The 27,711-nt window shown below is 43.5% G+C and overlaps 1 protein-coding gene across 1 annotated transcript in view; it reads left to right on the top strand.

Moving 5' to 3' along the window:
* The window catches only part of LOC126457565 (graves disease carrier protein-like), a 193,369-nt gene that overhangs the window by 41,685 nt on the left and 123,973 nt on the right, over positions 1 to 27,711 (top strand). The window contains exons 2-3 of the mRNA XM_050093979.1: positions 2,091 to 2,183; positions 11,736 to 11,869. Coding sequence (XP_049949936.1) covers positions 2,091 to 2,183; positions 11,736 to 11,869 — 227 coding nt within the window. The remainder of the gene's footprint in view (positions 1 to 2,090; positions 2,184 to 11,735; positions 11,870 to 27,711) is intronic.

The following is a 27,711-nucleotide window of genomic DNA, read 5'->3' as shown; positions in this document are numbered from 1 at the left end:
CCAGAACCGCTAGACCACCGCGGCCGGCTGGATAATGTGTGTTCTCATAGATACAAGTCCATCGTTTCTACTTGTATCAGTCTTTCGTTTATAACTTTCTCGAGAAACTTGTACATCCACCTCAAATGACTATGAAATTTACTTTCCTTTATTATTAAAGACTCGTTTTTCACGCCATTGTGTCCATAGTTTCTTCGTTTTAGTTACAGTTTCTGAATATCGTGTTTCTTGTTCGCACTATGCATCCATCATACCTTATATACATATTCTTTGGTAAACTGTTTAACTTTGTATTATTTTATTCTATTTTGTTGTTTGACTTCCATTTTGAAAAGTTGCCCATGTATCGGTTGCAACTGTCATGTTTTTTGTCTTCTGTCAACAGCAATGTTAGTTGTTAATTTTATATAGTTGGTTTGATTTGTATCAGTTACCTGTCTAAGCCTTTAGCTCAGTCGCTTCGTTGAGACGAAACAGGTACAGATATGTGATGTCAAATATTGGTCGTTATGTTTGTATGTTCACTTGTCGAGCTGGTAATATCTTGTGCATACTGGCAGAAAAACACCTTATTACGTATGCAGAAAGCATAGAAGCAAGGCATCTTTAAGAAAGTGTACGGATATTTGATGAGATGTCTCATCTAGAAAATACATATTCAATCACTTCGGCATTACTTCTTAACACGTAAACGTTGTAAGATTATTTTCTACTATACTGTCATCAATTAATCGATACGGATGAAACGTAGGGCAACTCGATGTGGGTATACAGGGTGAACATTAATAAAACTGACAAACAGCAAGGGCGGATTCGTAAGTGCAAATGGAGGAGAAAAGGTCGTATGAACATGTGCCCGAAAATGCATCGTTGCCACGGTAGACGGCGCTGACGAGCGGAATTTCCTCCGACCATGTGCCATGTGTTCCTATTGTGTTGCAGGTGAACAGTAGCGGTTGTCCTGCAGGATACACATAATCATACTTTGGCTTACAGCATGTTCGCGGGCCACTTGCCTAGAGGTTGTACTAGGGTTCGTCTCAATATCCTGTAGAACCGTGTCCTCCAAATCTGGTGCACGCACAGTCCGCCGCCTCACTGCACGTTCGTCTGTCTGAAAGGACCGACGATCATACAAACACCCAAAGAGGGCTTGAAATGTTGTGTGGTCCGGTTGGGTCTGCGAGAGTACTTATTTTAGTACAGCCGTACTCGGCCGTACACAAACACCATCTCGGGTTGTTCCCGATACGAATAAGGAACCGTTGTGCTGCTTACAGTACGCTGCGTCAATCACACAGTCAGAGGAACTGTCATTCGTCATTGCTGTCTACCGTGGCAACGATCCATTTCCGGACACATGTTCAGGGGCCTTTTTCCCCATTTCCAGTCACAAATCCGTCCTATAGTTTCTCGGTTTTATTACTGTTCACCTTGTAGAAGCGTCGACCTTTAGGCAAGGGCAAACGACGGTAGACATCCATCGGAGAAGGAAGAAAGTGTTTAAGGCAGTACGTCTATCGAAAACCACCGTTGGGAATTGTGCGCCAAGAGATGCTGCTGCTTCATAATAACGCCCGCCCCCATATCGCAAGTGCCGTAACGCAGCTACCATGTAGTTCTGATCTCTCCCCACGCGATCGTCTGCCTCCGGCACCTTAAAAAAGGCCTTGAAGAGTGGGCGATTCTTGACGGACGAGGATGTGCAGCAGACAGTTAAGAAATTCTTCACGTCGCAGGACACAGTGTTTTACCAAACGGGTATCTTCAAGCTGGTGTGTCGGTGAGATGATTGCCTCACTGCTCGCGACGATTTTGCCTGATTGGCATACCCTTTCTGGACTGTACGGCCTCCGAACGGAAACTTTGAGATTGCCCTTTAGTACCGGTTGTTTCCAAAAACTACTACTTTTTCTATTATTGTTGATATTTTCACTACTTCTTTGTAAGATATTAATACTGTGTAGTATCTAAAGTTACCATTCCCTTTTTCTGACTTTCATGTGGTCTGAAAGCTGATGTTCAACGTTATTCAGAAGCTGTAAGTTTAATTTGTATTATATGTTTTACCGTAGTGTTTTTCTTTGCAGGAGTGGCTGGTATGTGCTCCAAGACCGCCGTTGCCCCTCTTGACAGAATAAAAATCCTGCTGCAGGCGCACAACAAACATTACAAACATCTGGGTGAGTACACACTATGTATTGGACATGCCAGACTGCGTAGAGCGCATCGAAATTTCGTAGTTAAGAAAGGGAATGAACGCTAAAAGTAATTAGATGAATGTCTTCGGACTGTGCATATTTCAGGGATTTGCTTCGGATGATGTCACTTGAATTAAATCATGTACTATAAAATAGTTTATCTAAGTATAGGTTCTGCTGAAAATTAAGTTTCGCCAGGAGCAACGTCAGCAGTGTATTGTAGATGTTTTTCGCGGATCGAGGACAGATATAAGGTAAAGTAACTAAAAACGAAGATAATAAAACATAAACGGCAGTAGGTATTGAAGTACAGACCCTGAGCATCGATTCGATCATTGAATAAACTTGGTCTCCGTCGGACTTTCTTACCACGGAGCAGAGTTAATCTCGCCCAGCCGGCCTGTTGTCGAGACGTAAGGCTGTGCCAGCTTACTTGGCCGGGTATACGTGTTGAGAGACCGCGAAGGCCAGTCATTCAGAGTCAAAATAATCACACGTGCCGGACTACATTGGCTTTTCGTGTGGTGTAGGGTGGCAAAGACTTGTGTCATACTGTGTACGACGAGGAGTTGTAACCAAAAGCATATTCTGAGTTCGTATACAGTAAATTTTCTTCAGAGAGAAAAACTTCTGTCCACAAATCAAATCGAATTTAGACATCATCGCTCGTGCGAAACTCAACTTGCCTGTCTCTCGCACGACACCCTGCAAACCGTGGATGAAACCCAACAGGTGGAGTGCATATTCCGAGACTTCCGGAAAACTTTTGACACAGTGCCATACTGCAAACTGTCAACGAAGATCCGAGAATAATTTCCCAGATGTGAGAATGGGTCTAAGATTTCTTAAGTAATGCTACCTCGTACGTTATCTTGGATGACGAATGTTCATCAGAAACAAGGGTGTCGTCACGCGTGCTCAAGGGAAGTGTGATAAGACCGCTCCTGTTCTCTTTACATATGAATGAGCTGATGGACAGGATAAGCGGCAGTCTTTGACTGTTCTCTGACGATGCTATAATGTACAGGCAAATGTCGTCCTTAGGTGACTGTGGGAGGATACAGGATGCCTTGAATAGAATTTACATTTGGTGTGGTGAATGGCAAATTGCGCAATATGCGTCAAAAAGTAAATTAATGCAGATGAGTAGTGAGAACGATTCTCTAATGTTGGATTATTGTATTAATGGTGGGCTGCGTGACACAGTGACCTTGTATAGCGACATGAAATGCTATATGCACGTAAGTTCAGTTGTAGGAGAGGCGAATGGTCGACTTCGGTTTACTGGTTTATACGAGTGTGTAGCTCATCTCCAAAGACGACCACTTACAGAATACTTGAGGATCCATTCTAGAGCACTGGTCGAGTGTTTGCGACCCCATCAGGTCGGATTATAGGAAGACATCGATGCCATTAAGAGGCGTGCTGTTAGATTTGTAACCGGTATGTTTGATAAACACGCGAGTTTTACCGAAATGCTCCATGAACTTAAACAGGAACCCCAGAGGGAAGATGATGATCCTTTTGCTAAACACTACTGAGAAAGTTTAGAGAACCTGCATTTGCGACAGACTGCAGAACGATCCTACAGCCACCAACATACAACTCGCTTAAGGTTCACGAAGACAAGATAAGAGAAATGAGGGCTCGTACGGAAGCGTATAGACAGTAATTTTGTCTTCGCTTCATTTTTAGAGTGGAACTGGAAAGGCAGTGGATCAAGATACTCTCTGCCATATATAGCGAGTCCACTCGTAAGACGCGTCAGGCGCATTTTCTCTGGTGTTACGGCAGATATGAGGGGCAGTCTAATGAAAATCGAACACCCGCCACAACGGGACAATGTAATTGGTCCCATTCAATAGTAACCACCACGAGCGTTAAGACAGTTATCGACTGGGAGACGATTAATTCCTGTCTCGTAAAATGCGGTCGGCAGCTGACGGCTCCACAATCGCACCCACTCTTGCACTTCCTCGTCCGAGTGCAATCGATGTACACACACATCTTTCTTCAGGTCGCGGAAGATGTGAAAATCACACAGTGAAAGATCCTGGCTGTACGGAGGGTGTTGCAGTGTTTCCAAACCAAATCGCTGAATTGTAGTCTTCGTCTGATTGACAGTGTGATGTAGGTTGTTATCGTGCCCACAGCATTCCACAGCCCGAGGCCAAACGGGTAAGCCAACAGTGGAAACATACCACGTCTGCCCCGCCAAAGAAATCCGAAGCTGTTCACACAAGTTCCGATAAGGCTGTGGCGACCTTGTTATTCGACTGCAGGGACCCTCTGTTCGTTGAGTTTGTCGAGCATGGAACCACAATAAGCGTGCAACGCTATGAAGACAGTTCGCAGGAACTGCGGCGCGCCATAAAGCCAAAACGCCCAGGAATGCTATTGGACGGAATCATCTTGTCAACAACGCCCGCCACAACACTGCCAATCGGACGAAGGCTACGTTCAGCGATTTGATTGGGAAACACTGCAACATCGTCCGTACATCATGGTCTTTCACCGTGTGATTTTCACATTTATGGCGACCTTAAAAAAGACATGCAGGACGTCGGTTTTTATTGGACGGGAAAGTGCAAGTGTGGGTGCTTTTGGGGAACTGTCAGTGGTTCAAATGGTTCAAATGGCTCTGAGCACTATGGGACTTAACATCTGAGGTCATCAGTCCCCTAGAACTTAGAACTACTTAAACCTAACTAACCTAAGGACATCACACACATCCATGCCCGAGGCAGGATTCGAACCTGCGACCGTAGCAGTCGCGCGGTTGCGGACAGAAGCGCCTAGAACCGCTCGGCCACCCCGGCCGGCAGTACTGGTTGTTCTCCGTGTACTACAGTTCCTGTTACTACATATCTATAAAACGAATATCACATTAAATTTTCCGAGCGAGGTGGCGCAGTGGTTAGCACACTGGACTCGCATTCGGGAGGACGACGGTTCAATCCCGCGTCCGGTCATCCTGATTTAGGTTTTCCGTGATTTCCCTAAATCCCTCACGGCAAATGCCGGAATGGTTCCTTTGAAAGGGCACGGCCTACTTCCTTCCCCGTCCTTCCCCAATCCGATGAGACCGATAACCTCGCTGTCTGGTCTACTCCCCACAAAAAAACCAACGCACATTATATTAATTTGGGACTGATATCGAATGGGCACATAAAATTCCGCATCAAAAATCGTTTTGGCTCAAATGGGTTCAAATGGCTCTGAGCACTATGGGACTCAACTGCTGAGGTCATTAGTCCCCTAGAACTTAGAACTAGTTAAACCTAACTAACCTAAGGACATCACAAACATCCATGCCCGAGGCAGGATTCGAACCTGCGACCGTAGCGGTCTTGCGGTTAAAAATCGTTTTGTTTGTAACCTGAAACAAATCGACGATTCGGGTCGAATCGGGATGCCGTATGAAAGACATGATGAGCAGTACTTGTTTCAGCGGATTTCACCTCTCATCGCAAAAACGAAATTCCAAATATCTGCCTAAACACCAGAGAAAAGGCGCCAGAAGGCTGTTAGGAGAGACAGCCTGAGTGTACACAATGACCGGAAAAAAAAAGTAGCAGCACCAGCAAAGAGTTGTGCAACATAAACGAAAGTTGGTAGGCGTGTTTCTACATCTGAAGGATGATCTCTATTCAAATTTCACGCGAGTCGCGTAAGAGTGGCACTAGTACCTTTGAGATTGGACATGGTGAGTTGATGTTGGTCAAGAGTGCCTTTAACGCGACAAAGGCGCCATTATCAACACCCCACTGAGGTTGAGCGAGGTCATGTAAAATGGCTACGAGAACCTATATGTTCCTTCTGTGATATTGAAAAAGGACTTAGCAGGAATGTAGACAATGTCTGCGAGGTAAACACACTGGACCTACACCTGGTTATGGTCTGGGGTGCGATTTCTTACGACAGCAGGAGCACTCTCGCGGCTATCCCAATCAACCTGGCTGCAAGTTTGTACGTCTGTCTGGTGATTCGACCTGCTGAGCTGCCATTCGAGAACAGCATTCCAAAGGGTGTTATCCAACAGGATAACGCTCGCCCAAATACCGCTGTTGTAACCCAGAGCGTCGCTATGTTGCCTTGGCCTGCACGATCGCCAGATCTGTCTCCAGTCGAGCACATATGGGACATCATCGGACGACAACTCAAGTGCCATTCACAAACAGCATTAACCGTCCCTGCATTGAGCGACTAATTGCAACAGGCATGGAACTCCATCTCACAAACTGACATCAGGCACCTGTACAACACTTTGCATGCACGTTTGCATGCTTGGATTCAACATTCTTGCGTTTGTACCGGTTGTTAATGTATCAGCATTTCACATTTGCAGTGGCTGATCTCGCGGATACATTAACCTGTGATCCTGCAACGTTAATCACTTAAAAATGTTATCTAGACAAGTGTATTCCCGAAATGTTATTACTGTTTATTAATTAATTATTTTTTGGCGTTGCGATTTCTTTTCGTCAGTGTGGGTAGACTCCACTGCTACTGTACAACGCATGGCGGAGGGTACTTGTCCTGATATTATCGATTTTCTGTACTATCAGTAAACCCTCTATTCTTTAAAGAATCGAACTCCCTCGTATAAAGCAGCTTCAGACGCCTGATAACAAATGAGTTAATTTTTTAAATATTTGACATTAAGCGTTGTAGCGAGAAAAGTTTAAAAAAAGGTTTGAAATTATGTTTAAATTTTGTTGGAAGTCGCTAAGTGGTCTCATTATCAAACGCTCTATGAGTATAGTCCAGGTAATTTGTGCTCCGCTTTAAGCAAAAGTTAGTTGTTCGCGCATCTGAATGTCTGTGACGTCATATCTCACAAAATACGTGTAGTACAATGATGTATTTTTGCACACACTTTCAGTGATGTACGTATATACTATATGCAAATGTGTAGCTAATACAGTCAGTAGTAAAGAAGTAAGAAATTAAAACGTTGTGCCTGATGCGGAAGTTTTACTGCCTGAACAGCGAAAATGTAGTAAGTAATAAAGCTTTCCATCATTTTGTGGGCAAGTGCCAGCGATAAAAAGTTTCGTAAAGGCTTTAAATTGTGTGTAAAGTTTGTTGCAAGTCACTAAGTGCTCTCATTCTCAAATACTGGTTGAATGTAGTCCGGTTATTTGCGTGCTGTCAGTTACCTCAAGAGGTGTACATAGTTTTAGATGTAATACTTGTTTTACTGTGTTAAATCGGTAGATTAGTATTATACCCCTTTAATGAGTAGGTTATTACAGCGTTTTAAATTATTAAATTCGGTCAATAATTACACGTAGTATTGAGAATCCAAATTTTTGTTGCCCCTGGAAGCCGGTGGGTAGGGAACTTCTAACTGCGATCATGCACCTTGTTTGGCATTTACTAACATTGACTCAATTCACGTGCTTGTGTGAGGAAAATGTCTATATGTATGTGTACGTGTCCTAATCTCTGTTGTCATATGTATGATACCTGCGCAAGATAGACGGTGGTGGCAGCATAATGATGGGACCGACTTCTTTGAATATGGGTTCTTACAATTTACTTAACATGGTTCGCGAAAATCCAGTCGTTCTTCTCCGATTTCGTGTTTAAGTTATCCGAGCATTTATGTTACTTTTGTATATGCTATTATCATCTTAGAACCGCGTCTCTGAATTCGTTCAATGTCAATTGTAAGGCCTACTTGATAAGAACTCCAAACACCGGATCAGTACTGTAGAAATGGTCACACTGACGTCTTGTCTGTGTTTTTCTTTGCAGATGCATTTCTTATTCCGAGAAGCATTCCAACAAACGTATTTTTCATTCGTCTTTGGAAATACTGATTTTCTACATCTACACTCCTGGAAATTGAAATAAGAACACCGTGAATTCATTGTCCCAGGAAGGGGAAACTTTATTGACACATTCCTGGGGTCAGATACATCACATGATCACACTGACAGAACCACAGGCACATAGACACAGGCAACAGAGCATGCACAATGTCGGCACTAGTACAGTGTATATCCACCTTTCGCAGCAATGCAGGCTGCTATTCTCCCATGGAGACGATCGTAGAGATGCTGGATGTAGTCCTGTGGAACGGCTTGCCATGCCATTTCCACCTGGCGCCTCAGTTGGACCAGCGTTCGTGCTGGACGTGCAGACCGCGTGAGACGACGCTTCATCCAGTCCCAAACACGCTCAATGGGGGACAGATCCGGAGATCTTGCTGGCCAGGGTAGTTGACTTACACCTTCTAGAGCACGTTGGGTGGCACGGGATACATGCGGACGTGCATTGTCCTGTTGGAACAGCAAGTTCCCTTGCCGGTCTAGGAATGGTAGAACGATGGGTTCGATGACGGTTTGGATGTACCGTGCACTATTCAGTGTCCCCTCGACGATCACCAGTGGTGTACGGCCAGTGTAGGAGATCGCTCCCCACACCATGATGCCGGGTGTTGGCCCTGTGTGCCTCGGTCGTATGCAGTCCTGATTGTGGCGCTCACCTGCACGGCGCCAAACACGCATACGACCATCATTGGCACCAAGGCAGAAGCGACTCTCATCGCTGAAGACGACACGTCTCCATTCGTCCCTCCATTCACGCCTGTCGCGACACCACTGGAGGCGGGCTGCACGATGTTGGGGCGTGAGCGGAAGACGGCCTAACGGTGTGCGGGACCGTAGCCCAGCTTCATGGAGACGGTTGCGAATGGTCCTCGCCGATACCCCAGGAGCAACAGTGTCCCTAATTTGCTGGGAAGTGGCGGTGCGGTCCCCTACGGCACTGCGTAGGATCCTACGGTCTTGGCGTGCATCCGTGCGTCTCTGCGGTCCGGTCCCGGGTCGACGGGCACGTGCACCTTCCGCCGACCACTGGCGACAACATCGATGTACTGTGGAGACCTCACGCCCCACGTGTTGAGCAATTCGGCGGTACGTCCACCCGGCCTCCCGCATGCCCACTATACGCCCTCGCTCAAAGTCCGTCAACTGCACATACGGTTCACGTCCACGCTGTCGCGGCATGCTACCAGTGTTAAAGACTGCGATGGAGCTCCGTACGCCACGGCAAACTGGCTTACACTGACGGCGGCGGTGCACAAATGCTGCGCAGCTAGCGCCATTCGACGGCCAACACCGCGGTTCCTGGTGTGTCCGCTGTGCCGTGCGTGTGATCATTGCTTGTACAGCCCTCTCGCAGTGTCCGGAGCAAGTATGGTGGGTCTGACACACCGGTGTCAATGTGTTCTTTTTTCCATTTCCAGGAGTGTATATACATACTTCGCAAGCCAACATAGGGTGCGTGGCGGAGGGTACCCTGTACCACTACTAGTTATTTCCTTTGCTGCTCCAGTCGCAAATAGAGCGAGAGAAAATCTAGTGACTATATATCTCAGTATGCGCCCTAATTTCTCATATCTTACCTTCGTGGTCCTTATGCGAAATACATGTTAGCGACAGTAGAATCGTTCTGCAGTCAGCTTCAAATGCCGGTCCTCGAAATGTTCTCAATAACGTTCCTCGAAACGAATGTCGCTTTCCCTCCAGTGATTCCCATTTGCAGCCCCGAAGGTTCTCCTGAGCACTTACGTGTTGTTTGAATCTACAAGTAAAAAATGTAGTACGCCGGCTCCGAATTGTTTCAATATCTTCGTTTAATCCGATCTATCGCGGATCCCAAACACTAGAACAGTACTCAAGAATGGGTCGCACGAGTGTCCTGTACGCGGTCTCCTTTACAGATGAACCACTCTTTCCTAAAACTCTCCCAATAAGGCGAAGCCGACCGTTCGCTTTCCCTAATACAATCTTTACATCCTAGTTCCGTTTCGTATCGTTTGCAACGTTACGCATATATATTTAAACGATGTGACTGTGTCAAGCAGGACACTGTGATCGCTGCATCCGATCATTATGGGTTTGTTTTTCCTGCTCATCCGCAATAACTTACGTTTTTCTACATTTAGAGCTAGCTGCCATTCATCACACCAACTAGAAATTTTGACTAAGTCATCTTGTAGCCTCCTTCAATCACTCAACTTCGACACCTTCCCGTACACCAGAGCATCATGAGAAAACAACCGCAGATTGCTGGCCACCCTGTCTGCCAGATCATTTACTTATATAGAAAAAAAAATGGCGGTCCTATCACACTTCCCTGGGACACCCCTGACGATACCCTGTCTCTGATGAACACTCTCCGTCGGGGACAAAATATTGAATTCTATAACTTAAGAAATCTTCGTGCTACTCACACATCTGGGGACCTGTTCCATGTGCTCGTACCTTCCTTAACGTCTGCAGTGGGGCACCGTGTCAAAACTAGAAACATGGAGTCTGTCTGTTGTTCTTCATCTATAGTTCGCAGTATATCATGTGAGAAACGGCCAAGCTGAGTTTCGCACCAGCGATGCTTTCTAAAACTATGCTGATTCGTGGATATAAGGTTTTCGGTCTCAAGAAAATTTATTCTATTCGAACTGAGCAAATGTTCAAGGATTCTGTATCAAACCGATGTTAAGGATATTGGTCTGAAATTTTTCAGATCCTTTCTTTTCCCCTTCTTATATACAGGAGTCATGTCCGCTTTCATCAGGTCGCATGGAAGTTTGCGCTGGACAGTTAATTCGCTGCAAATGCGAGCCAACTGATGGGCCAGTGCCATAAAGTACTCTTTGTAAAACCGAATTGGGATTCCTCTGGACGTGGCGAATTATTTATTTTTCAACTCTTTCTGTTTCTCTGCATCAGGGTTGCTTGTTAGTATGTCCTTCATTGGGGCTCTATGCGATGATAAAACGACAGTATGTTTGCACGATCCTAGTGCGTGGAAGATTTTTTAATTTTGCTATATTCTGTAACCACGCTGATTGTTCGCCCGATTTCCTATCTTTCCTTAGTAGTTCCTCTAAATACTAATACCATTTGACGTGCTCTAGATGTTCGCTACTAATTTTGTTATCAGATACTGTAGGTTATTTGAATTGTTCCAGACCTGCTGTTCTCTGAAAAGGAAAAATAATCCCTAATATTGATTTAATATTTTATCCATTTACTTTTAAGTCAATGTCAGTAGAATTAGTGGGCAGCTGTTAACATCCGAGTTTTATCCTCATTGCAAAATGGAAATCACTTTGAATATGATCAATTCGTTGAACAATATTAATTACGCTAGGCTGTTCAAATGGCTCTGAGCACTATGCGACTTAACTTCTGAGGTCATCAGTCGCCTAGAACTTAGAACTAATTAAACCTAACTAACCTAAGGACATCACACACATCCATGCCAGAGGCAGGATTCGAGCCTGCGACCGGAGCGGTCGCTCGGCTCCAGACTGCAGCGCCCAAAACCGCACGGCCACTCCGGCCGGCTACGCTAGGCTGTAATTCTAATTCAGGAAGGAGCAGTCTCTTTATTGTGATACCGTTGTAGCGTTTGTAATGAGCAGTCGGAAGATAACAAAGTACAAGGAGCAGTATGAAACTTCTTGGGACAGTTAAAATTCCAAAGCTAACACTCTTTTCTTCAATGTTCTTTTAGGTGTGTTCTCGGGTCTTCGGCACATCGTGAGGAAGGAGCGGTTCTTCGCTCTGTACAAAGGCAATGGGGCGCAGATGGTGCGGATCTTCCCGTACGCTGCCACGCAGTTCACAGCTTTTGAGTTGTACAGCAAGGTAATCGAGCTGAGCGACTCTCTTCGTCTGCCTCTCACTGAAAGCGTGTAATCTCATTTCTATGCAGCTCTGCCGCTCTACTTTACATAAACACGATGGTAATTAACTTTAGAATGTATATGTCCGCCTGAGGTGAAAGTAAGTTTTCTTAGTTCAAGAGCCGAGACAGCTTACTTTGTGTTAAAGAGAGAGTTCTGTGTGCTACATGCACCATCGCCTTGTTGTTGTTGTTATTGTTGTTGTTATTATTCAGACTGTCATAGTCTATTCACTTATTTTCTCCCAGAGAAGTCACGCCTACAGAGGTTCACGGTTAGTAGGAACTCTATTGTAAATTAAATCGTACACGCCGAGCAAAATGACACATTAGCGGACATTAGCCTCTTTTTTTATGGAATGGATTTAATTGTCCATTCGATACACTTGACTGGGATTTCTATAACTTGCTTTAGATGATGGGCAATATGGTTCTTCTGGATAGCTCGCAACCGATGTATTGCATGTAGTTGATCAATTATTGGACTTAGTATCGAATGTTCTGCATGTAGATGGCATGTAAACCCTTACATTATTTCGAACTGGAAGAATTTTTATTTGAAACTGAAACAGCAAAGAACATTGATGCTTCAAAATTTGCCACTTCGTTCAAAAGCTACACAAGAGCCAAAGGAATGTATTATAGGCTTTCCGTTTTTCTTCTAGCAGTGAACACGACAATCGTTTCTGACAAACTGTGTGAGGAAGATATGTAGCTACGTCACGATACGTCGTTGGAACACCCTCTCCCCCCTCTCTTTATAACTGGCTAAATGAGCTGGCTTTCTGGTCGATAGTAGGAAAGAGCATACGATCTGCAGTAGGGTAGTACTGTGTTGAAACCATTCTTATTAGTTAAGACTAATTTAACTACACTGATGTGCAGAACGTAAGGACGAAAGTAACTTTCGCATGTGTTTATCTGCCAAGTAATGTAACTCGATGAAATGTTGACCATACATAGTCAGAACTACTACAGTACAGTGCAGAAGGTAACAGAAAGTAATGCGAATTGAGACGATAAGAAATAATACTTATTCAGAGACAATAGTTCCACTTAAGTCACCGCGATTTCTCATGGTCCCCTGATATTACAAATGAAAGGACTTGGCGTGTGATCGCCACAGACGAGCTGCCATACTGGCTACAGGGTTGGTACCGGCAAGGTGTTCTAGTGGCAGGGCGTTCCAGTCTTACACCAGCTCGACTAACACCTGCTGGATGGTCGTTGTCGCCTGTGCACATACAGGAGTACGTCTCCCCAGCGCATCCCACAGTTGCTCGATGAGATTTAAATCGAGGGAATGGGCAGGCCAGTCAGTTTGCCGAAAATCCTCTCGTTCCAAGAGCTCCTCCACCCGCGCTGTTCGATTCGGCCGCATATTATAATCCACAAAAAATTAAGTAGGGCCGAGTGCATCCGTGAAAAGAAGCGCGTGGGAAACGAGTACAGTGTCACATTAACGTTGACCGGTCATTGTACTGTGTTCAAAGACTTGTAGGTCAATACGTCCGTGCAACATTATGGCTCCCCACGCCATTACACCTGGATGGGCAAAACGATTATGATAAACAACGCAGGACGTGCCCTCACGTGGCTAGAGTTGGGAACGCGTAATTCACTCAGGAACATTGTCGAACGTGGTCGTTATGGTGGTACACGTGTTATGGTATGTGGAGGAATAGTGTTGCATGAGCACACTGATGTCTAAATATTTGAACACACTACACGCACTGGTTAAAGTTACTGTGTCACTGTACTACTTTTTTTTCGATCTATTGTTATTTCATCCGCCCCTCGCCCCATATTGAGGCTGGGGGGGGGGGGGGGGGGGGGGGTGAGCCGTTAGCGATACAATCAACCTGCTCTTCTGACAACTGACAAGAAAAATCTAAATGAGATGAAAGATAATAAACAAAAAGGTGATATACTTACAATGAGTTTAAAGATTTAAAGGTGAAAATAAAATGAAAGTTTTTATGTATAAAAGACTTGACTTCCTTCGCATTTAGCTAAAAATAATTGTAATAAAAGATAAAACTCAGAAGCACAATAAGATTACATTTAAAAACATATTAAAAAACCTTGATGCAGAACAATGGTGTTACAATGAAGCACTTCACTGGCACGAAAGCTTGGAAGGACTTGCTCTCGGGTAGGTGGTCTGTTATTAAAGTGGGAATGGTGATCATTCAGAAGGATAGAATGAAGATGGTATATGAATGGAGCATTGGTGCGGAGGTAGTGTGGGGTAGGAGCGAGTTTTGGAATACAAGACGGTTTGGGGCGAAGGGCGTATTAATGAGGCTAAAATTTGTTAAGGGAAAGGGCCTAAGGAAAGAAAGATGGAAGAGGAAAAAAGGGGTGGTATGGAAAATACGGAGAAGGGAGGGAAAGCAGAGGTGGAATACCTGTGGTGGGTTTAACGTTCGTAGGAGGGATAAATGTCGGAACGGAGTTCACGATCTGGGAGGGGGAGACGGTTAAGCTCCTTTGGCAGAGTATGTGGAGCGTGCGTAGATGTAGGATTGGTGGGAGTTGGCAGCAGCGCGGATTGGAAAGTAGAGGGGAAACTATAGGATTATCGGAGTCGGGTTTGCGGATGGTGTAGGTTTTTTGGAGTTCAGTGTGAGGAGAGATGGGAATTTGATGAGTTGATAAAGGATTCATATTGGGGAAACTAGACGGATGTGGGAGGTGAGGTGGAGTGCATGGCATTCAAGGATCTGGAGGGACATATAGAACTTGGGGGGGGGGGGGGGGGGCGGATATCCATGCAGCAGCAAAGTTTTGTAGGTGTGGAGAACAGTGAAGTGGTGCAATCCACAGGTTTGGCCAGTTAGTAGTTTTACTATATTTTGGGCTTTCTGTTGGATCGCTATTAGAGGTGGTTTCCGCCTTAGTTGCCAGTGGTTTGTCCAAGTTATTTTAGTATGTTATTAGCTGGATAGAACGGTGGCAACGGTAAGGTAGAAATCGTGGAGGCTGAAGGTGCAGTTGGTTTTTCCCATAATGATTCCCTGGGTTTTGGAGGGGTTGATCTTGAGGAGCCATTTGTTATGCCAGGAGCTAAGCTGATTGAGCTGGATTTGGAGGGATTGTTGGATTTCTGGAGTGTAGGGGAGAGGGCGAGGAAAGCGGTGTTATCAGCATACTGGACGAGGGGGACTAGTGGGGATGATTTGGGCATATCAGCGTCCAGAGGAGATAAACGAGAGGAGAGGGACGGAGCCTTGGGGCTTTCCTGCAGTGGAGTGGAAGGTATGGGAATTGTTATTGTTAATACTGACAAAGGATGGGCGATTAGATAGGAAGGGTGCCATAAGACGACATGGTTAATTGGAAGTGCATTGTACCTCTTCCCGATGTGCGTCTTTTCTGGGTTCATTCTTCCCTGAAAATACGCTATCACATCGAATAGCGTACAAAGAGAGGCAAAAAACTGCTCGGGCCGAATAATTTAGAGTCCAAGAACGCGCATGCCCAAGTTCAGAAGTGCCAATGTTCACAACTCTAGCCTTCTGTGGAGCTTCAGCTTTGTATTTACATGATGAAGTAGAAGTAATATTATAGTTAGGTTACAGTATATGTCGAGATTCATTGCAATTTAACTCATCGCATCATTTCTTTTGAAAACCATTATTCTAAACGTAGCAACGATTGAAATATAAGAATTCCACGTCGGTAGAATTACTACGACGTCAAGCGTTTCATATCTGTTTCAACGTGTGATTGGATAAGCTGACGGTTTATGAACGTAGAGGACGGGCGTTCGAATCTGATTGGAGTCATTTGTCACTTTTTTTTAAAGACCTGTGCAGGTAATATTTTAAACGTTAATTCGTTACAAATTGTCCAGTTGTAGGCTTTTCTAGGTTCCACATTCTTTCAAAGGATTCAGTTTTATAATAGTCTAATCTTTAAATAAACAGACAGATGGTCATAGTAAAAATATTGAAAATGAATGTATTTGTTTGCAATTACTTCGACCGCCTCCTAGTGTCTATAGTTCTTAGCGAAGAGAAACGTATTAGCTAATAGGCATAGTCATAGGTTTTATCTCTTTTAAAACAGTGTTAGTGCGTCGTTATGGTGCTGATGCGTCCATAGCAAGGAGACGGATTAGACGATTTAGAGATAATGGTGAGATATCGAGTTGTCCAGTACGTGGAAGATCAGAGCTCTCTAAACGGAGACAAGATGAAGAATTGGTGAGGACGGCCCAGAATGTCCCCTTGTCACTCATCCGAGAACTAAGGAGAGATTCACATTTCCCGAGCTTGTCGAGAACTGCTCTCAGATGATTAATGGACCATCGATTCGTGTCCCGTCGTTCTCGTATCAAAGAACCGTTGCCTGACGAACAAGTCGTAGATAGGCTAGCAATTGTCAGTTCCTGGGAAGATGTTGATAGGAGGAAAGTCATTTTCTAGGGCGAGTGCACAATTGAGTCCGCGAGCAGAGTTCCTGCTCATGTTTACTGCTCAAATGGGCAACGATATGATGCGCATTTCGTGGCCACACGCGCTAGAAGCGGATGCGTAAATGTGAAATGCTGGGGCTGGATATCATACATGGGTGCAGGAACTTTAGAACATATCCAAGGCAAGTTCAATTCAGCATGCTATGAACATTTCCTTGAAAATGTAATCATTCCTGGGTTCGACTTTGATACACCGAAGGATGTCTTACTTACCAACACGATAATCAGCCATTACACAATAGCACTAGGATTCAGATCTGGTTTCAGAGGAGGGAGAATATTATTCAGTGCCTTCCGTGGCCTCCAACGTCATCTGATTTCAATACCATAGAGCACGTATGGCTCAACTTCAGAAGACTCTGCGGGACAATTGGCCAGACCCTTCTCTGGGTACTGTGACTGCCCTAAGGGATTTGGTTCATTCTTCAATGGAGAGAATTTCCATGGATGGGAACTTTTTCCATAGACTTGTCACTTCTATACTCGAAAAATCCAAGCTGTTCTTGATGCCAGTGGTATGTGGACTAAATACTGAAGCTATACGTAGCCTATTCTTCATTTTATTTTATTCCATTTTTCTGTAAAAGGTCTACTTGTTATTAATATCAAAATACAAATCTACTTGCTTTTATATTATTTGTATTTTTATGGGAGGCAAGATGAACAATCACCGTCCAAGGATGATTATTTTTATTGTTATGGGAAGTCAGATAAATATTACCTTCCAAGAAGGATTATTTTTAGACATGAAATTCAGAAACCATAGTTAGTTAGTTAGTGAAGAGAATAGTGAAAAAAGTAAAATTACAAAAAGTAAATAAAGCACGAAATCTCTGCGAAGCGATTAAAGATTCGATTCGACACGTACTACAGTAAGCTGACATGCTGTCAAGGAGCTAACGATCTCTTCTTTTTAGCGTAACCGTCAAATATGCCTACCGTACTTGAACGAATTCTAAACTGGAAGCAACAGTTCTGAAAGGCACATCCAATCACTCGTGTGAGCCGCGCGTGAGGACTTGAAAATACGCCAGACAGCTGATACGTTTCTCGTGGAATCAAGAAAAACCTACAACTGCACAATTTGTAGCGAATTAAGGTTGAAAATATTACCTGCACATGTCTAAATAAAAAAGAAAATCACAATCGACTCCAGTTAGATTCGAACGCTCATCCTTTGCGATGGTAAACCATCAGTCTAAAGCGTAACCACTCAGCCATTGCAACATATGTGAAACGTTCGTCGTTGTAGTAAGTCTGGCGACGTGGAGTTCTTATATTTCAACCGTTTCTACGTGCTCGAATAATGATTTTCAAAAGAAATGATATGATGAGTTAAATTGCCATTAATCTCGACATACACTGTATCCTAACTATTACATTGCATCTATTTGACGATGTTAACACCAAGCTGAAGCTCCACAGACTGCCAGAGTTGTGAACACTTCTGAACTTAGGCATATGCAATGCTCTATCCTTGGCCTCTCAGTGTACATGGAGAAGCTCTTGGAACAAGAGAATATTCGACGAATGAACTGTCCTGGCTTTCGCTCGGCTAACTCTTTGAGTACCAGTGGTTTCTGCCTGAAACCTCGATCCCATTAATTTTTTCAAAGAAATATTAGTGTGTTTCGCATGAAATCACCGACGCTACTGCAATACGGAGACATCTAATGGTACACTTAGATACTTACACGAATGTAGTGCATTTTGGCAGTCCATTAACAACGTTAAAAGCAATAGTTGGCGCGGAGATTGTGACTGTAGGAGATTGTGACAAGTGGTATATATATATATATATATATATATATATATATATATATATATATATATATATATATATATATATATATATATATATATATATGAGAGAGTGACTTCAGTGTAATTATTGTCTTTGAATAACGATCTCATTTCTGTTTGTCTCAACGCGTATTTCTTTCCGTTACCCTCTGTACAATGCTGTAGCAGTTACGTCTTATGTATAGTCAAAGTTTCACCGAGCTATGTTACTTGTCAGTGACACATCATGCAAAAGCTGCTTTCGTCCTTAAGTTTTGCACACCAGCGTACATGAATAAGCAGGGTTCAACCTCGATTTCACTGGAGATCGGGCCCAAGATCAGGTACACGGTAAGGATATGAACGCGGCCGCAGTCTTTCCTACATTTACATGTACATGATTATTCTCCAATTCACACTCGAGTGTGTGGCAAGTGTTTCACGATATCACCTTCAAGCTGTTTCTCTGCCTTCCATTCCCGAACAACGCGGGGAAAAAGGAACACTTTAAACTTTCCGAGCGGAACTCGATTTATCTTACTGTATGTAGGTGATCTTTCTCCTTATGTGCGTGGGCGTCAAATGGTTCAAATGGCTCTGAGCACTATGGGACTTAACATCTATGGTCATCAGTCCCCTAGAACTTAGAACTACTTAAACCTAACTAACCTAAGGACATCACACACATCCGTCCCCGAGGCAGGATTCGAACCTGCGACCGTAGCAGTCGCGCGGCTCCGGACTGAGCGCCTAGAACCGCGAGACCACCGCGGCCGGCTCGTGGGCGTCAACAAAATATTTTCGTATTCGGAGGAGAAAGTTGATGATAGTAATTTCGTGAAAAGACCTCGCCGCAACGAAAAATGTCTTGCTTTTAATGATTGCCATCCCTTTCGCGTGTCTTACTCCTAGCACTCTCTCTCCCTTATTTCGCAACAATACAAAACGAGCTGCCCTCCTTTGAAGTTTTTCGGTGTCCTCCACCAGTCATATCTGGTAAGGGTCGGCTGCCGCGCGACCGCATTCCAGAGGAGTACAGACCAATCTAGTAAGGAGCCCGCCCGGCCAGCCTGTGGATGGTTTTTAAGGCGGTTTTCCATCTGCCTCGGCGAATGCGGGCTGGTTCCCCTTATTCCGTCTCAGTTACACTATGTTGGCGATTGCTGCACAAACACTGTCTCCACGTACGCGTACACCATAATTATGCATGATGTAACCATAATTACGCATCACGCAAACATTTGGGGTTACACTGGTCTAGTATGAGAGGTTCCCGGGGGGGAAGGTTACACTGGGGGTCGAACCGCACAATAACCCTGGGTTGTGAACATCCGAGGGCTATGGCGGGGAAGAAGCCTCTCCGTCGTTTCGTGGTCCACGGTTCAATACACACAATGTAGTGAAGGCATTTTCCGTAATAGATTTGTTGCATCTTCTAAATGCTCTGTCAATGAAGCCTTACCCACATCATTTTCTGTGATCGTTCCAGTTTATTTTGTTCGCAATAATAATCCCTCAGTATTTAGTTCACAGCCTCCAATCTTGTGTGATTTATCGTGTAGCCGAAATTTAACGGATTCCTTTTACTACTCATGTGGATGAACTCACACTTTTCGTTATTTAGAGTCAATTGCCACTTTTCGCTCGCTATAGACATCTTGTCTAAATCATGTTGTAGTTGGTTTTGACATGTGGTTACTTCACTAGACGGTAAATGACATCATCATCTCCAGACAATCTAAGAGGGCTCCTCAGATTGTCTCCTATGTCGTTTGTGTAGATCAGGAATAGCAGAGGGCCTATAACACTTCCTTCGATTTGTCTAGATCAGGAATAGCAGAGGGCCTATAACACTTCCTTCGATGGTTACTACGGACTATGATCTCTCGGACAGGAAATCACGAATCACACAACTGAAAGACTTTCCATAGGCACCTGATTTGATCGGAAGTGTCTCGTGAGGATCTGTTTCAAAAGTCATCTGGAAATCTAGAAACGTGGAGTCAATTTCTAATTCCTTGTCGATAGCACTCGCTGCTAGAGTTTCATAAGAACGGTATTTTCGTGTTGACAATAGATTTTTCTTCGAGGTAATTCATAATGCGCGAACACAGCATATGTTACAAAATTCTGCTACAAAACAACGCCAGTGATATAGGTCTGTAATTCAGCAGATTACCCCCATTTTCCTTTCTAGAGTACTGAAGTGATCTGTGCAATTTTCCAGTCCGTAGGTATGGATCTTTCGTCGAACGCGTGGTTGTATACCATTGTTAGGTATGTGGCTGTCATATCAATATACTCTGATTATGAGCGAAACAATCCTACATTCATTGGTTACAAAAGGGAGCGACCTCTGTAGCATTAATTTATGTTAACTGTATGTGGTTAATGTATCATGTAGAAATGACTTGCGTAAATGTTCATGTGACGAAATCACTGACATCAGTTTCTATTGAGACTCAAGGAAGCGTCCTGGTACGAGTATTGTACAATGTTCATACAAATGATCAGCCAATACAAAATCAGAGAATCAATTCATACACGCTGACGATACAAGAGTGACAGCTCAAGGTTCGACCTAAGAGGCAGAAGAAGAACTGACACAAATTTGAGCACTGTCTACGTCCTTTACTGTGAAGCCAAACCCCAGCAGGTAGTGACATTCCACCTCAAGAACAGAGAAGCATGGCGAGAACTCAGTGTGATGTGCGCGGTGAGCAGCACCAGCACTGCCCACGACCCTGGATCGCACTCTAACTTGGGTTGTCGATCCTCGTCTGTTGCCAATATCAGTTATGGGAATGCGTCTGTATGCAGCCGAGTACGCTGCTTGTGTATGTAGCGCATCTGCAAATTTAAAGACTGTAGATACCGCAGCAAACTGGTTAGTGCCAGTTCCAACGGGTTGCCAGAAGCAATCAACAGTGCAAAAACTCTACCCGCTCATTGGTATTGCATCCTCTTACATGCACAGGGACATTGCGTCGGATGTGAAGAGGACGAAGATGGAAACCGACTGCCCTCAATGAACGGATCGCACCCCTCTGGCAGACACTTGCGACCCAGGAAAAGCTTCATACGAATAACGCTGGTCCTCGTGGGTGCCCATAAAGGCACCTGGTCGAGAGATGACAGACAGAACTAGGTAACCCGGACATCCTAACAAAAGAAGTGCCAGATTGTGGTAGTGAGGTCTCCTGTCCTGCTTGGCGAAATTTGAACAGCATGAGGGTGGGAATCCGGTGTTGCGTGACCACATGTAGATGCTGTGCGGATATGACGACTGGACCACTTGTTGCAGTGCCGCTTTGTGGGTCAACATTTCATACCAAAATATATTTTTAACTTTAATTACAACACCATTTCGGCCGCCGTTTTCTGGAAACAACTTCTTTAAACGGACTCTGAACAGAAAGAAATAATGTGTCATACTGATAGGATCAAATGAATAATCTAGGGATAAGAATCCAAATTGGAATGTAAAATTTGAAAAAATTTATAGGGCAAGGTATCAGAATATTAATTTTTCAGCAACTCTTTTGTGATTATATATGCAGGCTGTCCCATTTGTCGTGACCACCCTAAATAACTGTTTGTCCAGATGCAAATTACAAAATGTTTCAAGCAAATATTCTTTAGCCGTCAGGGGGACATCAATCAACACGATTGCCTTCGTTGTAGCTTTGTTTTTTTACAAAGATATGAACAGCGGTATGACTTTTTTAGATGGCACCCTGTATTTTTATTCGGTAATTCATTTCCTCTCCTAAAGACCTATTCAAAATGTATCACAGTGTACCATTCACTGAAATACAACGTTATTAATTACATAACACAACATTGACTTTGAGCCAGGGATCACAAAGTTGTCCACTTGCTGCAGTTGTCAGAAAACAAATGAAAACCAAGTAAAAACATGACACAAAATTGACTTTGACTCTGCTGTACCATTGCCCAGGAATAGAACATTCGAAGGTGCTCAAAGTCGTGAGCCTGGACACCGATACACTGGTTCACTCCTTGAATGGAACCGTTATTTATCGCTTCCAGTGTTGACTGCTGAATATAATTACATGCAAAGACGATACGCTCCTGCATGTTTTCTGGAGTTGTTGGAATATCGCGATAGACAGCGTCTTTAATGCATCCTCAAAGAAAAACGTCCAGTGGATTTAAATCAGGAGACCTAGCAAACCAAGTGACTGTTCTTCCTCGACCAATGCATCTGACAGGATACCTTCGGTTCAGAACACGACGTGTACGCAAGGCATAATGCGCTGGACATCCATCGTGTTGATATTACATAAGCATTCTGGTTCTTAGCGGCACTTCATCCAGAAGAGGAGGAAGAATTCGTCTCAGGAAGTTGGCATACGCTGTGCCGTTTAGACTACCGTTGATGAAATAAGGGCCAATAATTGAAGTACCAAGCATCCCACACCAGACGTTGACCCTCCATTGACGCTGATGTTCCACCTGTCTAAGCCATCGTGGGTTGTCGCTGGACAAATAATGCATGTTCCTTGTATTTACCCGTCAAAAAAATGGTTCAAATAGCTCTGAGCACTATGGGACTTAACATCTGTGGTCATCAGTCCCCTAGAACTTAGAACTACTTAAACCTAACTAACCTAAGGAAATCACACACATCCATGCCCGAGGCAGGATTCGAACCTGCGACCGTAGCGGTCACGCGGTTCCAGACTGAGGCGCCTAGAACCGCACGGCCACACCGGCCGGCATTTACCCGTACTTTATTTGAGAAGGAACATTCATCGTTAAATAGAACATCGGAGAAGAAGTCCGGGTTGGCGAGAATTTACTGCTGTGCCCACTGACAGAACTGTACACGATTCTGGAAATCATTCCCAGGCAATTCTTGGTGATGTAGGTGTACATGGTAAGGATGGAACCGGTGATGTTTAAGAATACGATGTACACTTGTTTTAGGAATGCCAATCTCGTGTTCAATCTGCCGTGTGCTCACATGTGGATTCATAGCAACGGATGCGAGAACAGGTTTAAACTTCCCGTTTCCTGAAGCGTCGCAACAAGACGAGAAAACACCCGTCGGGAAGGTGGTTTCTTGTCAGGATATCGCTCTCTGTACTGTTCCGCTGCCTGCGTAGCATTTCGCCTACCTTCAACGACGACAACAACAACAATAAAAGAAACGTTATGTCGATGCAGTTTGTAGGAAGGACAGCCTTTATTGTATCCCTACTCTACACAACAGTATTTAAAAGCACTAAACTACTGTACTAAATGTACCATACATAAGAAAACAGTATTGCAATTACTGTTCTGCCAACTTATATTCCCCATAATGAGTAGCATTTCTACCTTCTCTTCGTTGGTGTACATTCTACTCACACAACTCTGCAACTGACGATGGTTGACGGAATGACGGGTGTGCATTCTACTTACGTTTACATGTCCTCTGCCAACGTCAGCACGTGACTGTGTTCCATACCCCGAGTACCTGCACTAAGCACTGGGAGCGTCAACATCAGTGTTGTGTTATGTAATTAATAACGTTGTGTTCCAGTAAATGGTATACTGTGATACATTTTTGAATAGGTCTTTAGGAGAGGAAATGAATTACCGAATAAAAAATACAGGGTTGATTTAAAAAAGTCATACCGCTATTCATATCTTTGTAAAAACTACAACGAAGGCAATCATGCTGATTTATGTCCCCCTGACGGCTAAAGAACAATTCCTTGAAACATTTTGTAATTTGCGTCTGGACAAAGAGTTATTTAGGGTGGTCAAGATAAATGGGACATACGCATTACACATATTGGTTTATAAAGAACTCAACAGCTGCGTTTCGTAAGATTCTTGCCGAATTATTTGATCGACACGGAATAGTCACTGTTGTAGAGTCAAATCGTCAGGGACACATGGCGATCATTGTTAGAGACAACTCGAAACAATGACGACTACATGTGTGACGCTTCATGTGTGGAGGAACACCATTTTCAGCAACTCATGTGGCTAAATATACATCCCCTAACAGTAATCCTATCTCATTACAATTATAGACCTGGTTGGAAATGTTTATTTTCTGTTTATTTTCGTACGCGTTTCTTTCTCGACATTGCATGTTGCGTTCTTAGTATAACTGTATAGTGCAGGTGACTGATGGTACAACGGATGCTGTTTGGCGGTTACACTGTTGACGATTGATTCACTCTTGTTACAAGGCCGAACATGCGTATTACGTAGCGCAGAATGCTTAAATATGAAATTGAGAAACTGACTAGTAAGCTCCATCTCATGCAAGACATGCTCGATTGCATTTGTCTTTCGCCCATGAATGTTTCAGCATGTTATATACTATCGTCAGTGGCCTTATTATCTACTCAAAATCAGTCTGAAGACTGTCATGGAACAACAGCTTTTGAAGATACTGTTAAGTCTTAGAAGTAAGAACTATTTCTACAAACAAGAACAGTTTTCTGGTTCATATTCTTTCATGTAGGTAAAGACTGTGACCCACGTTAGGAAGCGATCTGTGCAGTATTCCTGCCTGTAAGGTTCGTTACGAAACTTTGGGCTATAAAATTCTTTTTATAAATAAGAGAATAAAATACTCTATTATCTTAAGGGCCCCACATACGAGCGGGGCAAAAGATCGCTTCGTACATTGCGCGTGTGTAGCAAATTGCAGTGATCGATCGCTGATCGCTTGTCGCATGGAAATCCCAGGCAATCTGACGGATTGCATGCGATCTGTGCACGCAATATGCCGCACGACTAGTTAGGAGTTGTGTGTCGCTATGTGGCTGCGATTCGTTTCTCCATTTATCAAGCGTGGTTTTGTGGTTTTGGTATGTTTTGCTTTGCCCACGTTGATTAAGAAATTTACGCTAGAATTTATATTTATCCAGGAACCAAGAACTAAATGGTTCAAATGGCACTGAGTACTATGGGACTTACTGCTGAGGTCATCAGCCCCCTAGAACTTAGAACTACTTAAACCTAACTGACGTAAGGATATCACACACATCCATTCCCGAGGCAGGATTCGAATCTGCGATCGTAGCGGTCGCGCGGTTCCAGACTGTAGCGCCTAGAACCGCTCGGCCACTCCGGCCGGCACCAAGAACTGCTCGGAGAAGTGATGTAGAAGCTGGAGTAGCCATTTGTATTGAGAAGTAATACACCCTCCGATTTTGCAGTGATTAGTATTTTGAAGCTTGTGCTATAGTAGCAGAAGTGATGGGAAGTTCATAGTAATAGTCGCGATACAATGGGCTCCATCTTATAATTTGGTGTTATTTATGAAATAATTATACGCATTATTAAAGTTTCTAACGTCTAAACAGAATGACATACGTACCTACTGCAATATTAAGAGGACATGTAAATGTTCAGAGCAAATCTGTAATACAGCTTCATTATAACAAGAATTATGCCGGCCGAAGTGGCCGTGCGGTTAAAGGCGCTGCAGTCTGGAACCGCAAGGCCGCTGTGGTCTCAGGTTCGAGTCCTGCCTCGGGCATGGATGTTTGTGATGTCCTTAGGTTAGTTAGGTTTAACTAGTTCTAAGTTCTAGGGGACTAATGACCTCAGCAGTCGAGTCCCATAGTGCTCAGAGCCATTTGAACCATTTTTGAACAAGAATTATGGTAATCAGTAGTACTGCCGTTGACAGTATCTCTATATAAACACAGAGACAATTTAGTAGACCTAAAGATTTGCAATTAAACGATAAGACTAACGAATAGAAAAGGAATTGAGTACTAATAAACGTGAAACATATTGTCTTGGCATTCTGGAAAGATTTACACAACCCATTTGGCGTCACTGGAAAATTTAATATATTTGTAAAGTAACCTAAAGTTTCCAAGAAAAGTATTTCAAAACAAGTTCAATAACTTATAAATAAAATAAATGTCGGACAACACAACACCAAGTCCCTGAGCGGAGAAAATCTCCGACCCAGGCAGGAATCGAACTCTGGCCCGTAGGATTGACATTCTGTCGCGATGACCACTCAGCTACCGAGGGCAGACCAATAACTTATAATTCTCGTCTGTTTTAAATTTGTGTTTAGAAGTATTCGTGAGGATACGGCGATCAACTGCAACTGCTTCTAAACAGAAGAGTTCATTTTCTGTAGCAGAACTTTTCGACACATTGACGTTCATAATACTGACTGCAACCACTTGGGAAAATGATACCGCATGCGAGGAATCGCCGCGATTCGTCGCTCGTGTGTGGGACCGTTTATATGCCACTAGCTACTGTCTTCAGCTGACAGTGTCACGGGGTATACATACTGTTACAACTTAACCTGCATCTACATGTTCTAACGTCAACTAAAATTATTATTCCTATTTGTGAAATAGTGTTATGTCTTATGTATAAGAACTATCTTTGAATTCTGTTATTCTTTGACATTTTCAAATCAAACCAACTGAAGTTGGCACATAATGTGCTAAAACATGCGTGAGTGAGACAGAAGTTAATCAATAGTGTCTTGAATAAGGAGCACTTCGAAACAAATTTCTCCATTTTTCTGCGAAAATTAAGAGCCTTACCTTCAAAAATTTGTCCTCACTTATCAATATTCGATTTTTTTTTGCTGAACTATGACGAAGGGGGTTGGGTTTGGTGTCAGTTAGGTAGAGAATTAAAGCCATTAATTAGAATGGTGTAATTTCCAGTCAAATTAGAGTGGTCTTTGGTACGTGGAATACTGAGCATGTGGTTGTCACGCCGTCACAGGATCGGTGTATGTAGGTGGCTGAAGAATATTGCTGCTTTCTGCACTGAGAGCCGGTTAAGATTTTTCATAATTCTTTTGCCAGCCTTCCCGTCTGAACAATAAGCCTGTACCATACGTGCCGCGTTGGCTTTTCTATAATTTTACACCCTTTGTGCAGACAGTTACAGGTAAATGGGGAAATGATGCCATCTAAAGAAGAACTACTCTCTCTTGTTAGAGGGGGTGATTCTCCCCAATATATTCTGAATTAGTTTCAACAGTTGAGTAAAACTCAACATTGTAACTAAACCATCGTATATTTTGGTACTCCATATGTGATACAAGGAAGTCGTAATTTATAGTTGATGCACTAGTTAAATACAATTATAAGGTCTCCAGTGGTATCTCATATACAAAATCAGTACAAAACGCCCCGTTCTACACCCTATACTAACCATTGTACTACACAAAATAATGGTGGGAACCACGAATTGGTACCAATCGCAATCGTAAATTCTAGGAGGGTTTAGTGATCTAATGTTAAATTGCTGGGAGTGAAGCAGTGACTTTTATATTATTTGCTGTTACAAATACTTGGCTTTTATTCTACGAGTAGGTTGCGATTTCCAGGAGTGCGGTTAACCCGTTTTCGGCTGTATTTTCCGAGTATCTCGCGATTTCCTGTGGTGTTGTTATGTAGGGACATAAGAGCACAAAGCGTAGCTAGAGGTATAGCTTAGATTGAAACACAACAGTTTGGTTCTGGGTTGGCGAAGCCAATGAATGCAAAAAAAAAAAAAGCTAGTTGTGGTAACAAA

The sequence above is a fragment of the Schistocerca serialis genome, chromosome 2, assembly GCF_023864345.2.
Source record: "Schistocerca serialis cubense isolate TAMUIC-IGC-003099 chromosome 2, iqSchSeri2.2, whole genome shotgun sequence".
Lineage (NCBI taxonomy): Eukaryota > Metazoa > Arthropoda > Insecta > Orthoptera > Acrididae > Schistocerca > Schistocerca serialis.
The sequence above is the reverse complement of the archived record's forward strand: the minus strand, read 5'-3'. Positions and strand labels throughout refer to the sequence as shown.